The sequence below is a fragment of the Platalea leucorodia genome (assembly GCF_965183815.1).
Source record: "Platalea leucorodia genome assembly, chromosome: 8".
Taxonomy (NCBI): Eukaryota; Metazoa; Chordata; class Aves; order Pelecaniformes; family Threskiornithidae; genus Platalea; species Platalea leucorodia.
Window position 1 is genome coordinate 39,028,665 of NC_138830.1, and position 14,134 is coordinate 39,042,798.

Genomic DNA, 14,134 nt, shown 5'->3' on the forward strand with positions numbered 1-14,134 from the left:
CCCGAAGAAGCCTTTCCTAAGGAGCGTGTGACTGTGCTGCCTGCTTTAGCAAAGCCACCGGTGGGCGAGAAATCGCGCGTGGGGCGGCGGAGGGGAGAGAGCAACACGGCATCTTGAAACAGCGCGGGGGAAGTAAAGGAGAAAATTTTTAAGGAGATCGCTTTCGGAAATAGAATGCTTAAACTAATGTAAGCGAACTAAATTTGATAGACCTGAGTCTTTAGGAAGCTTTACGGTGAATTTTAAGGAGCAATTCATAACAAGGTATTCCTCGGCATCGCAGCCATTTAGCACATGCCACAGCTGGACTAGCAAGACGCGAAGGATCAATACTGGATCAATACAGAAGGCAAATCAATCACAAGGGTTTTCTTTTCAAAATATTTAATTAAATGTGGTGGCAAATAACTTCAGGATTTATTGTTTGATGCTAAGAGCATTACTGATTTTTCTTTTCTAAATTTCCACATGGGGACTGCCTGGTTCCTGGTCAGAAGATTATAAGAGACTAGGGAGTGGAGGAGACAGATTTCCAATATATAATAACTTGTATATATACATGATTATAGACTCACATGGTGCTTTAAATAATCCACTCTGTCGATGACTCATTCCATTAGCCCTGAAAAAGAAGGCATGTCTGACTTTAGTAGATGGTTTTGTGTTTACTCCCCAACATAAAATCCATTCGGCCTTTAAAGTTAACTATGTCACAATTTCCATCCTTTCCCCTATTCCCATGTTTTTCCCTAGGATTTTCATCATCCCCGCAGCCTGCTCTGCACCCGCGGAGCTGCGGGGCGGGGGGGGGGAGGGGGGAGAGGGGACACTCACGGGGCGGATTTCGTTTGATGACCTGGAGAGGGGGGTACGGGGATACCCACGGCCCCGACGGGTGCCCCGGGCCGAGGAGGGGCGCGGCGGGCGTGCGCGGGGCAGGCTCGGTGTGCGGGATGCGCGGTGCTGCCCGCAGCGCGCCCGGCCGCCTGGCCCGGCCCGGCCCGGCCGCCGGCAGCTCCGCGCCGGCCCCGCGGAGGCTCCGCCGCGGCTCCGCGCCCCCCGCCCCTGCGCGGCCGCTCCGCTCCGCCCCCGCCCGCCCCGCTCCGCTCCGCTCCGCTCAGCCCGCGCTTTCCCTCCACGGCTGATCCCGGAGCTGTTCTCCGCACCTCCTGCTCGCCCTTACTTGCTTTTAACAAATCACTACAAGCCCGTGGAGCAATCAATAGCTCTGAACGATCGCGTTTGACCTGCTTAAGGAGAGGAAAGAGCAATAACGCCAGCACCGGCCCCCCTTTTTATTTTTTTTTTTTAGTTTTGCACGGTCCGAGTGCCGGGTCCCGCGGCGGTGCCGGCTGGGGCACACGGGGCTGCGGAGAGGAGCCCCGAGACCGGCTGCGGCCGGGCCCGCCCCCGCGCTGCCCGAGGGCTCCAGGTGCGCGGCCGCGCAGCGCGGCGGCGGGGCCCCGGCGGCTCCCTCCCGGCGGGCCTGCCCCGGCAGCGCTGCACACCCCCGGGGGGTCCCACCGCCCGGGCTCCCGCTCTGCCTGGCCTAAATCCACGCCCCCCCGCCCCCGATCTGTACCCCTTCTCCGGGGTTGCACCGGCACCCTAAGGGGGGGCTGAATCCTGCCGCCCGGAGGGGCGGGAGCGGGGGTGCGTGCACCGCCACGCACGCCGCGCCCCGCCGTTCCCCTCGCCTCGCCCGGCCCGCCGAGCTCCCGCCGTCCGCGGCTCCTTCGCAGGCGGAGAGCGGTTCTCCCCCCGGCGCGCTGCCGCCCGGGCCACGCCTCGCCCCCGCACCATCCAGCCCAGCCCAGCCCAGCTCCGCCGCCCTGGGCCCTGTTCCCGGCGCGGGGTTCGGGGCTGCACCGGCTCGGGCCCCCCCTGCCCCCGCCGACCTGCTGTCCCCTCCCCGGGAAGGGGAGCCGGGCGTGCTGCCTGAGGGGTGTTTCCAGCCACGGGCAGAGGCACACCCGCCTCTGGCACACTCAGCTCAGCCTGGGCTGCGCTGAGAGCTGTTGCCTGTTCTTTTGGGGAGAGCACCTCCTTTTCTCCCCCCGCCCCCTTCGAGGAAATGTTTAAAAATTGTCTAAAAACAACAACTTCGAAAAATGCCACAAGACTAGGTGTCCCCAGTTTATGTGGCACGCCGGCTGTCTTGTCTTCCCGTGCCTGCCCCCAGCCTCCCCACCGCACGCACCGGCCGCCTCGCATCCCCCCGGTGGCTACCGCTCCCCCGACGACAGCACCTCCCCCGGTGCGGCACGGCGAGCTGCCGGTCTCCCACCCGCCCAGCGGCCGTGAACGCTGCGGGCTCCGCTCCCCGCACCGCCCCGGCTCCGGTGCCGGGCAGGGGGTTACACCTGACACCTTTTCCTCCCCCTAACCGAGGTTTTACCCTCGGTGACTCGCCCCGTGGCCCGGTGCCGGTGCTGGCCAGCTGAAGGCGAGAATCGCTATTGGAAATCAATGCGTGTCACCGTCCCGATAATGATGTCAGAGCTGTAAAAACCGGCCGCGGAGAAAGCGGCGGGTAAAGCGGGCCAAAGGCCGCCGACACAGGGAGCTCTGGTCATGCTCCCACTCATCTGGCTTCCCAAACACACCGGGGCCCTTCCCCGGGGCCGGCCGGGCGCGGCGCAGGCAGGGCCCGGGCTCCGTGCGCCGAGGAGTTTGTGAAAGCGTATTTCCTTCGCTAAGTGCTAACACCATCTGGTTATCTGCGAAACGGAGCACGCTAGGTTTCTGTTGCCCGCCCTGAAGTGTTTTCTGCAGCTCAGCTCCGTCGTGGCCGAAAGCCGAGGGGAGCCGGCTCGTCCCCCCCCCCCCGCCCCCGGCCCGGGTGCCGGCCCGGGCGCCGGCAGGGCTCCCCTCAAACCCGCTCCCTGCAGTTTTATCCGGCGTTATTGCAGATCCAGCCTCTTCCACCAAACAACAGATGCAGCCTCTAATGCAAATATTGCCATTTCCCTGCTGAATTAGCCTTGTCACTTAGCCCAGAAGCTGGCAGCGTTAAGCCAGCTTGCATTTTAATTTGGCCCTGAAGTTACTTATTTCATTATTGATCAAACATAATGCTGAATCAATGTTCATCTTGTTACCTGGGCCATTTCCATGTAATACAGTGATAGCACTGCCTGGAGTTACTCATTCCCATCCCAAAGTGACTTTACCATAAAATCAATGCTTGTTTGTTACTGATATAAGGCAGCATCCGTGGGATGAAGAGCAAATAAAGCAGTTACGCCATCGCGATCTAAAAGTTTGGACGGAATACGTACGTGAATAAAGACTTTGATATTTAAATGTATTTTATCGGCATCAAAATCATCCTACCCAGGCCGATGGGACAGAAAATCTCAGGCTGCAAGATGACGGGCTTTGATACTGTGGGTGTTGCCATTTGTAAACGCTACCTGGGACCTAATGGGGGAATCGTTTCTAAACCAGAGTATCATTACACAGCAGATGTGGGCTGTAAGCTCTTCCGGGCAGGGACTGTTTTGGAAAAACAGTAATTAATGCAATAGTAATTAATGATTGTGTCACAAGATTACACTCCGCGCAGCGTTATCTTCAGTGCAGCTGCTGCTCCTTTTCTCTGCTTGTGTTTTCCCCTCCAGCTAATAAACCCAGTTACAAATTACACGAAGCTGTCCGCATCCCCGGCTCTCCCGTGCGGCGGCCGGCGAGTGCTGAAACGCCTCACCCGGGGGATGCCCCGCTTGGCTTCCCCGCAGCCGCGAAAGGCGCGGCGTTCCCCCGCAGGGCGCGCCGAGGCGGCCGGGCCCCCCGCCGGGCGCACCGTCCCCATCCGGGGGGGGGGGGGCACCTCCCGGCGGGCTGGGGGCGCGGGAGGGCGGCGGGGGTCCCGGCCGGGGAAGCCGGAGAGGCCCCGTCCCGTCGGGGCCGTCCCACCGCGGCGGCCCGGGCGGGGGATGTCAGTGCCCGGGGCGGCGTGAGCCCCCCGCGGTGCCGGGCGGGGGCGGGACGCGGCCGCCGGCTGCTCCGTGCCGGAGGCTCCACTGAGGGCGCACCGGGGAACGGCGCAGCGGGAGGGGAATAAGCTGGGTTTAAATCCGCTGGTAAAGCTGGAGAAACCCGGGGTATCCCCGGCTGACAGAGGCTGCAGCCCTCCCGCCGGAGCGGGTGCCGGAGCCGCGCACATCCCCGCAGCCGCGGAGGAAGGCGGGGGCTCGGCGGGGCCGGCCCCTGCCCGGCCGATAAGCGCCGGGGGCTGCGGGCGAGGAAAGGCGTGACGGAAAACGGCGAGGGGAAGTTTCCCACAGTTGCCTGCACTTTCTGCCCACTTCTCCGCTCCCGAGGAGCGCGGGAGCGTCCCCGCGGGGCCGGGGTCCGAGAGCCGCCCTGACACCGGCGGGGCACGAAAGCCGCTGGTTCCGACGGACGATGGAAAGTCTAACCGGGTGCATAAAATACATTGGCATAAAATTAGCGAATTGCACTAACAGATTGTAAATCACGTAAACGGTCAAACCACAGATATGAATCACAAATTCCTATAAAGATTAATGTTTCCTAAGATTCACAGCAATTATGCATTTTTTGGACAAAAGCCTTCTCCCAACCTCTCATTCCCGAGCGCTGCTTTTTTTCTGAAGTCTTTCCAGGTTTCGGTGGGGTTTCTAATGAACGATTTACCAAAGGAAAGGTTTTATTAACACCTCTAAAAACTATAAAGTTTAAAGGGAGGGAGAAAGGGAGCAGATAGGAAGTTAGGTAACACAATATACTGACCTATTGGCAACGGTCCGAACGCCAATCAGCAAAGCACCACAATGGTGGGAAAAAAACTCAGAGAAAAGGGAAAAAATAACACCAAGAGGCCAGCTTTGCCCGAGCGGGGACGAGACTGCTGTTCAGAGCTGCCCCGGAGCCTTCAGCATCTGCTGATGGCCCCTTACCTTGGCTTACCCCCTTGTGGTACACCGGCTAGTCTGGTCTGCTGAAAAGCAGCAGCGGCAGCAGGAGGAGAACACGACTGCGAGCAGAAAGGGGACATTATTTCTCGAGGAAATAGGCTGGCAGAAGGTGTACGGGACTTCAGGTCTCTCAGGCACTATTTTTCCCTTCTCGCCTCTGTGCAGAACTGGAGATAATAGTTGGGGCTGCAGGTAACGGAGTCTGTTCTTATTCAATTTCCCTAAATGGCCTGGAGAGCGCTTAAAAGCCCGGAGAGCTTCTGGCCAGCATTTTCTTATTAACTAATTTCACTTCGATCCTATTAAAGTGTATGCTTTATAACCTTCAAATGAACCTCTCCCTTTCCCTCTTCCTCTCCTCTCCCTTCTAAAACAAAGCCATTACCTTTTAATGACAGAGTAAAGCTTTAAAAAATGTTGCTCCCTCCTTTCCTAACATTACAGGACGAGGCCACGCCAACCACCCCGGAACACCCACTGCTGCTGATCCACCCCCCCCGGAGCACCCACTGCTGCTGACCCCCCCCCGGCCCCCGGGAAGGCTCGGCCGAGGCTCCGCGGCTCCAGCGCCCGGGAAGGGGCGGCGCAGCCCGGGGCAGCCAGGGACAGAGGGCGCTAGGAAATGGGATTGGGGAGATTTGCTTTATTTCGCTTTGGGAAAGTCTCTGCAATAATGGGTTTTAAATGGCTACATATATTTACCATTTCAAACGGGTTCTGCTGTTTCCTGGTAACGCTCACCACAAATGGTAATAATAAAAGATGAAGTATTTTTTCTCACCTTAGGTCATTAGATTTACAGACAAGGTACTAAATCATTTTAGCTCCCCAAACCTTGAAGGAAAGGCACACACGCACTCCCGTCCCTTTCTTTTCTCCTCCCTCTTCTGAAGAAACCTGCAACGGGAACGGAGACAAAACAGTCGCCGAGGCTCGAGGAATGTCTCCCTTTAATAGTTTACTAATAATAACAATAATAATAAAAAAGTTGATGTTGGCTGCAGAGCGGGGATTGTCAGTGGCCTCGTCCCCAAGCCTTAACATGAAGGGTCATTAATTGTGTTTTCTTTCCAAATCATATGTCACTGCAATTAACAGATTCTGATCAAGAGACTCCTTTCAGATTGATTCCATATGTGATAAGGAATGTGCAGCTTGTTATCTATCTGTCGCCTTGGAATTATGGAAAAGCTTCAAACGTGTAATTTGAAGAGTCTTTTACCCAGCGCTTTGATCTTTCCCTCTATTTTTTTAACTCTTTTTTAACTGCGGCCCCTCTCCTAATCCCACTTGTTTGCTTGTCCCTCTCCCCTGGGCGGCTGCGCCCCGTCCCCGCGGGTGCCGCGCCCCGCCGCAGCTCCCACCCGGGCCCGGGCCCCGGCCACGCCGCGGCCCGGCAGGAGCCTGCTTGAACCCGCAGCCCCGCCGACAGCTCTCCCGCAACTTCCAGCGGGCAGCCCCCGGCTCCCCAGCCGGGCCCTGCGACACAGGCTGACACCCCCGGGCCGGGGCCACCTCCCCCGGTGCCCTCCGTCGCCCGCGACCTGGCGGAGAGGTGCGCGGCGGGGCGTCGGCGACAAGAACCCAGAGCGGGGTCCCCGGGACACCGGGGCGGGCGCGATGCTGCCCACGGACGGTGCCCTCCTCCCGGCGGGGCTGGCCCCGCAGCCCCGGAGCCGGCTGCGGGCTCGGGGAAGCCCAGCCGCAGCCGCAGGGCGGTTTGGTTTTAGCTCGGCGACCGTGCGAGCCAGCCGGGAGAGGAGGGAGGCGAGGCCGGGGGCAGGGCGGGCGGGCGGGGGGGTGTGTTTGGGGTAATAAATCAGGAGCCGCTCTCCCGGCTCTGACAGGTCCCGGCCAGCAGACACGTGTCTGTCCGGCCCGGAGCGCTCCGCCGCCGCGGCTCCCCCGGGGGCGGCGGCCGCCGGGCCCCGCGCCGCTCCCCCCGCAGGACGGGCCGGCCCCGGCCTCCCCTCCGCACCTCCCGTCGGCTCCGGCCGGGCAGAGCCTCTCCCGCTCGGCTTCGCTGTCCCCCCGTCCCCGGGGAAGGGGCTCTGCTCCCCTCCCCGCCCCGCTCCGCTCCCGCCGCCGCCCCCCGCTCGCCCGGCTCCGCTCCGCTCCTCGCCCCGCACCCTGCGACGTCCCAGCCCCGGGCTCGTCCCGTCCCGCAGCGACCGCCCGCACCCCGCCGCCGCCGCCCCCCCGCCGCCCGAGGCCTGCGGCGCTTCCCGCCCTGGACACGGCTCCCACACCCCCGCCCCACCCCCGGGAAGGTGTCTTCTCTCCTCTCCTCCCTCGCCCCCGCCGTTTGCTGTCTCCTCCGCTTTTTTTTCCTCCCCCCGCAGCCAGGAACTGCATCCCTGCAGGCTTCTCCGCCCGTCCGTTTGGTCCGGCTACGTTTCCTCTCCGTTTCTTTCTCATTAATAAACCATCCCTCACCCTCGCCCTGACCTGGATCCATTCGCACCCATAAATTTCTCGCCTCCCGTGTCTCCCTCCCGGCTGCCCACCGCCACTTCCCCGCGGCGCCCCTCCCCCCCCCCGGCCCTGGGGACCCCCGCTCCCGCATCGCCCCGGCCGCCCCCACCCCAGCCCTGCCCGCCCCCGCCGGCGGCTCCCGCGGGGGACGAACCCATATTGATTGCGCTGTTGATTAAAAACCACAAAATAATCCTGCCAGCTTTGACACTGCGTGCCAGACCTGCCGCCACAAAAAGACGGCTCCGGCTATGTGGGACACGCGTGTGCCCCCGTGCTCGCCCGTGGGAGGCACAGCCCGGCTGTAGCACCGGCGTGGCGAGCACGACTGCATCAAACGGCGGCTGATTTGTCCCATTTTTCATATTCGTCCCTTTTCTCTCCGAGGCAGATGTTTTTAAAAGTTGTGGTCTGCATCCAAACTCCCCCGACCCCTCGGCGTCGCATCTCCCCAGCCGAGCGCTTCCTACAGAAAAGTTTAAAGCAAATCAGGACGTGGGGGTCGCCGCCTGCTTTCCTTGCGAATTAAAAAAGAAATAAACTTACAACTGAATTTGATATTGTTATCTCCATTGCATTATACTATCAAAAGCTATTGCAGGAGCAACGTCGAATAGAAGAAAATAAATTCCTCCAACCCAGAGTTGTTTTTGCACTAGATTAGCAGATAGGAAATGCTGTAAAGATGAACTTAATACGATTAGAGATGTTTCCTACAGATTTTCATATATTGATTCAGGGAATTTTAATTCTGGAGCTTGCTTTGCTATAATCCGCATTTATTACAAGCTGATATAGTTTTATTATAGCAAGCTATCAAGGTCGATTCCTTTAACTGCATAATCTGACATGAATTTCATTTTTAAAGAAATGTAGTTATAAAAATCCATACTGTGGGCACAGTGGTTATATTGCACCTAAATCATATTTTAAAGGCAATAAATCCAGAGAGTATTTAGGAAGAGGGGAATACGGTTAAACGGCTCTCCTCCAGTCTCAACTCCTCCAAAGACCCTTCAAACTTTTTTTTTTTATTATTATTATTATTATTAAAACACCGAGGGTTTAAAAAAGCCGGTAAGGATGGCAGGCTCAGCCCCCCCTCCCGTGCCCGCCACCGGAGCCCCACAGGTTGCGGGGACTTTTCCCGGGTCTCCCCGGGCGCTCCCCCCGCACGGCGGCAGCGGAGCAGGGCGCGCTGCCGCCTGCCACGGCCCCGCCGCCACCGAACCGCATCTGAACTACTCTTAAAAGGCTAAATTGCGACTCACACGCGGGTTTCAGAGAAGGGGAGGGGGGCGGGAAAAAAAGCAAACCGTAATTTAAAATGTGTTGACCATAAAAAAAATCTTATTCGGTAATTAAAACGTATCTTGACTCCTTCCCAGTAGCTCCTCACCAGCCCGTGCCGCTGCTCCCTTTGCAAATGTGGCACGTACCAGGTACTGCCTTCTAAGCCGTGTAGTGATTCAGAACAGAGGGAATAAGCAAAATGATCATAAATTTCCTAATTAGAGATTTCGCACCAAGACAAAAAGGTGTTAATGAGTTTAATTCCAGTGCCTGTCATTGTCCCTTTTTTCACACCACTTATTTACTAATGGCCCAGAGGGCTGCTCCCGTCTCTCCTTTGTTAAGATTTTAATTTGCCTTCTTTTCTGCCTTTGATGTAAAATTGTGACCTACAACTCTTTGAAGTCCCTTATTAGGAGGAAAATTAACTTAGCTTTTCCACTGTATCTGCCCACTGTTAGCCCAGACAAAATGTAGAGAACTCCTTAAAGATTCAGTACATTAGGAAATTTTTCAAGGTAGCTCTGGAAATGCAAATTTAAAAAAAAAAAAATTCGAATAGACTTTTAAATCTATATTAGGAGAGGTAACCCTCGGCAGGGCCGGTGAGGGGGAAGGGAAGGAGGGAATATCTTAATAAAGAAAACAAAATGAACCCGGGCAAGGAAAAGGCTGTAAATTGGAAAACCTGAAAAGGGGGACTGGGGGCGGGGGGGAGCCTTTATTTTTAAATGTCACAACTTTTTCCTGTCCCTCTCGTGCGCCGCTCACAGCTGACACCCTGGCTTCCTATGCTCCCGGGGAGGCGGGGGCTATGAAAGAAATTATATCTAAATCTATCTCTATATAATTAGAATACCATGAGGCAGGGTTAAACCTTTGTAAAACACACAACTGATTGGCGATCGCTAAAACGAGATTTGAAAGCAACTCAAATAAAAGATCGCGACGTCAGTAAACAGATTTAGAGAAGAGGAAAAAAAAAAAAAAAAAAAGAAGAGGGGGAAAAAAAAGCAGCTAGTGACAAACCCGGCGAGAGCGAGCTCTGGGCATGAGAGAGAGAGGGAGGCAGAGGGAGAGAGAGAGACTTAAAAGAAATAGGAGGGGCTTGTGAGAGACTAGAAATGTCAATCAGAGCCCAGAGTCCCAATAATCTCAGGCAATCTGTTAGGACCTGACCTGGGTCCACTCAGATCAATAGGAAAAGTGAGAGAAGAAAGGAGCGATCGGATCGTTTACCGCGGCGGCCGAGGACAGGAGGGAGCCCGCGGCCTCCGCCACCCCCGGCTCCCCCCCATGTCCGCCGGAGTTTGCGGGAGGCGCTGAAAGTGCGGGCGGCCGGCGAGGGCGAACGACCCGGCTGCCTCCTCCGCTCCCGGCCCGGCTACTTTCTCCCCTTTCTCTCCCTTCTTCCTCTCTTCTCCCCCCCCTCCTCCTCCTCCTCCCCCCCTCCCCTGCCCCCGCTCCCCCACCATGTCTTTCCCCCAGCTGGGCTACCAGTACATCAGGCCGATTTACCCGGCGGAGCGCCCGGGGAGCGGCGGCTCCCGCGGCGGCGCCGAGCTGGCCCCGTCCGGGACCCTCTCCAACGTCCTCTCCTCCATGTACGGCGCGCCCTACGCCGCCGCCGCCGCCGCCCAGGGCTACGGAGCCTTCCTGCCCTACGCCGCCGAGCTGCCCATCTTCCCCCAGCTGGTAAGAGGCCCCCCGGGGCTCGCCGCTCGCTCCCCGGGACGCTCGGGCCGGGGCCGGGGCCGGGGCCGGCCCGGGCGCAGTTGGCGCTGGGGATCGGCCCGGGGGGGCGCCGGGGAAGCCGCCGGGAGGGGCTGTCAGGGGAGACGGGGCGTTATCGCCGCCCGGCCCGGGGAGAGCCGCCGGAGAAGGGCAGGGCTGGAGCGGCGACCCCGCGGCTTCACCGCCCGCAGGCTTTGACGGCTGCGGGGACCGGCCCCGGCTGCCGGCGGCCCCGCCGCGCACACGCACCTGGGGAGCCGGTCCTCCCTCCCGGGCACCCGCGGGCACCGGCCGCCCGCCCGCCTCGGCCGGGGCGCAGCCGGCGGGGCCCGGGCTGCCGGGGCCGGAGCGCGCCCGGGGCCGGGGCCGGGGAGCGCGGCCGCGCGGGGAGGCGGCTCGGCCCGGCCGCCGCGCCGGTGCCGGGCGGGCTCTGCTCCCGGTAGCGGCGGCGGGGCGGCGGGATGGAGGGGCCCCGGGCCGGGCCCGGCACGCCGTCTCAGCCGGGCCGCCCCTTCCCTCTCGCTGCAGGGCGCCCAGTACGAGCTGAAGGAGAGCCCGGGGGTGCAGCACGCCGCCTTCCCCCACCACCACCCCGCCTTCTACCCCTACGGGCAGTACCAGTTCGGGGACCCATCGCGGCCCAAGAACGCCACCCGGGAGAGCACCAGCACCCTCAAGGCCTGGCTCAACGAGCACCGGAAAAACCCCTACCCCACCAAGGGCGAGAAGATCATGCTGGCCATCATCACCAAAATGACCCTCACCCAGGTCTCCACCTGGTTCGCCAACGCGCGGCGGCGGCTCAAAAAGGAGAATAAAATGACCTGGGCCCCCCGCAGCAGGACGGACGAGGAGGGCAACTCCTACGGGAGCGACCACGAGGGGGAAGAGGACAAGAGGGAGGACGAGGAGGAGATCGACCTGGAGAACATCGACACCGAGAACATCGAGAGCAACAAGGACGAGCTGGAGGACGAGCTGCAGGACGCCGACCTGCTGCACTCCGACTCCAAGACGGACTCGGAGGGCTCCGAGGGCTTCGAGGACCTGCCGGGCTCCGAGGAGCGCTACCTCAAGGCCGCCGAGGGGGAGCCGCACCACCTTCGCCACCACCACCTCCATCACCACCATCACCACCACCATCACCGCAAGTGCGAGCTCCCCGCCGCCGCCGCCCCCGCCGGCCTGGAGCCCCTCAAGCCGCCCCTCCAGCCGCCACCCCACCACCTCTCGCCCCCCTCCTCCGCCTCCTCCTCCGCCGCCTCCTCCCCGACGGACGGCGCTTTGGCCGGAACCCTGCCGAAGCCCAAGATCTGGTCGCTGGCCGAGACGGCCACCAGCCCGGACAACCCCCGCAAGTCTCCCGGCGGCGGCTCCCCGCCGGCGGCCGCCCCCCCGCCGCTGCCGCTGCCCCCCCCGCCGCCCCCGCCGCCCCACAGACTCGTCTCCTCCTGCCCGCTGGGCAAGTTCCCCAACTGGACCAACCGCGCCTTCCCGGGCCACCACCACCACCCGCCCCCGCACCCGCTGGCCTTACTGAACACTCCCCACCTGCTGGGGCTGGGGGCCGCCCCCGCCGCCCCCCCCGCCGCCGCCGCCGCCTTCCCGCGGCCCGCGGACCAGGCGCAGAGCGCGGAGCCCGCCGGAGCAGGTGACCGCTGAGGGACGCGGCGGGGCCGGGCCGGGCCGGGCCGGGGGCCGGCAGCCGCCGCGGGGGGGGCTCGGCGGTGCGGCGCGGTTGTTGCGCGGTTGTCGCTGCGCGGAGCGGCGCGGGAGGCCCCGCGGGAGCTTCTGCGCGGGGCCGAGGCGGGGGCGCCGGCCCCGGGGGCTGCTCACGGTGCCCCCGGCCCGGCGCGGCGCGGCGCAGCCGTCGGGGCGCAGGTGGCGGCGGCGGCGGGCGGGCGCGGGGCCCCGGGGGCGGCGGCGGCGGCGGGGTGGGCCTCCTCGCCGGGTGAGTCTCGGAGCCCGAGAATTACCTTCCTCCGACGGAGATCATTTTTGTTGCTGTTGTTGTTGCTGCTCAAATCGCCTTTGTGGGAAGGACCCGGCCGTGAGGCTTGCTCCGGGATTGCTTGATTTTCCTTTTGACGGTCGCTCCTGCAGCAAAGCAGTCGTTTTGTCGTATTTGCAACTTGCTAAGATGAGATCTGAAGTCTAGAGGCTTAATTCAGGGATGGGGGGGAATAAAACGGGGGCTATAAAGGAACGCTTTTTTTTTTTTTCTTCTCTTTTTAGATCGATCTAGTGCCTTGGAAGTAGAGAAAAAGTTAATAAAGACAGCTTTCCAGCCAGTGCAGAGGCGGTAAGAGATTGCTTCCTCAGTCTCCTAAGGATATATAGAGGGAGTTGTCAATGGTTAGCTTATTTTCTCCGCTTCTTTAGTTCCCTTTCCAGGGCGGTTTCTCGTTCTTCCTCTGCGTGCGTGGTGGGCTATTCTGATTACAATTTTTTTTTTTGCTCTTCTTTCTTCTGGACTTTGCGAGCGGTTCCCGCGGGCAGGCCGAGCCGCCGCCGGTGGCGGCCGGGCCGCGCCGTTGCTGTGCCCGGGGCCGGGCCGCGCTGGCCGGGCGGGGCGGGAGCACTGGGGACCCCCAGCCCCGGCCTTTCCCCCCCAGTACCGCCCGCAGCGCCGGCTGCGCCCCGCCGGTGTCGCCCAGCCCGAGGGAGAGGTACAGGGGCAGTGGGAAGATAATAACCTAAAATAAACCCCCCAGCCAGTATGAAAACTTAAGAGGCTGAGCCTTGCTGTCCTGCGTTTGGCGTAGCGGTCACTGAAATCAATTCCTCTTTTGATTGACTGAAACCACGGCGATCGGGCCCGTGGTATTTTCGTAGCTAAATAAATTTGCTATAAGTCACTCTGAAAACTTTTTATATTTAGAAATCTATTTTTAAAAAAATAACAACAACAACAACAAAACCGGTGCTACCTACAGTTAAAAATATTGTGCCAGCCCAATCTGACTAGAAATCCTATTAAATTTTTTTTCTGTGTCATTTTTTTCCAGGCCCCAGAACCAACTTGATGCCGCTATGGTTCTATCGGCGTTGTCATCATCATAGTTGATTTTTTATTGTTGTCGTAATGATTGTAAAAAAAAAATCTCTGTATAGTTACAACTTGTAAGCATGTCCGTATATTAAAACTAAAAAGGAAAAAAAATACCCGCTTCTGTACTATCATCTGGATTAGCTGAGTTTGTGAGGTTCTTTGGAAGTCCAGTGAGAATTAGGTGTTTCGATTTTTTTTTGTTGTTGTTTGTTTTTGTACATACAGTAAAAATGTACATACGTGTGAACCAAATTGTACAAGAAAGTATATATTTTTGGCTAATAAATAAACTGTTGCCACTTTGACTACACTCTCCTTTCCCACCTCTGGAGTTATTTTTCTGCCCCCTCTCCCATCCCCCCCGCCGGTTACTGTTTTTCCGCGGCAGCCGAGGCCGCGCTGGGGCCGCGCTGGGAGCGGCGCATCCTCGGGCGGAGCGCGGGCCGGCGCTGCCGGGGCCGCCCGGAGGCGGAGCGGGTCGGGGCCGGGGCCGGGGCCGGGGCCGGTGTCGGGCCGGGCCGGTGCCGGGGCCGGGGCCGGTGTCGGGCCGGGCGGGCGGCGGTGGCGGCGGGCGGCCCTTCCCGCGGCGGCGGCGGCGGCGGGGCCGAACGCTGGAGCCGCAGCGCCCCCTGCAGGC

At 60.1% G+C, this 14,134-nt stretch overlaps 1 protein-coding gene across 1 annotated transcript; it reads left to right on the forward strand.

The window, feature by feature from the left end:
- Positions 1-10,184: 10,184 nt before the first annotated feature.
- IRX3 (iroquois homeobox 3) lies at positions 10,185-13,508 on the forward strand (the record flags this gene model as incomplete). Its single annotated transcript, XM_082320511.1, has 4 exons — positions 10,185-10,406; positions 10,974-12,096; positions 12,681-12,747; positions 13,454-13,508. 4 exons carry the CDS (start codon positions 10,185-10,187, stop codon positions 13,506-13,508), a joined length of 1,467 nt encoding a protein of 488 aa, XP_082176637.1.
- Between the last annotated feature and the right edge of the window lie 626 nt (positions 13,509-14,134).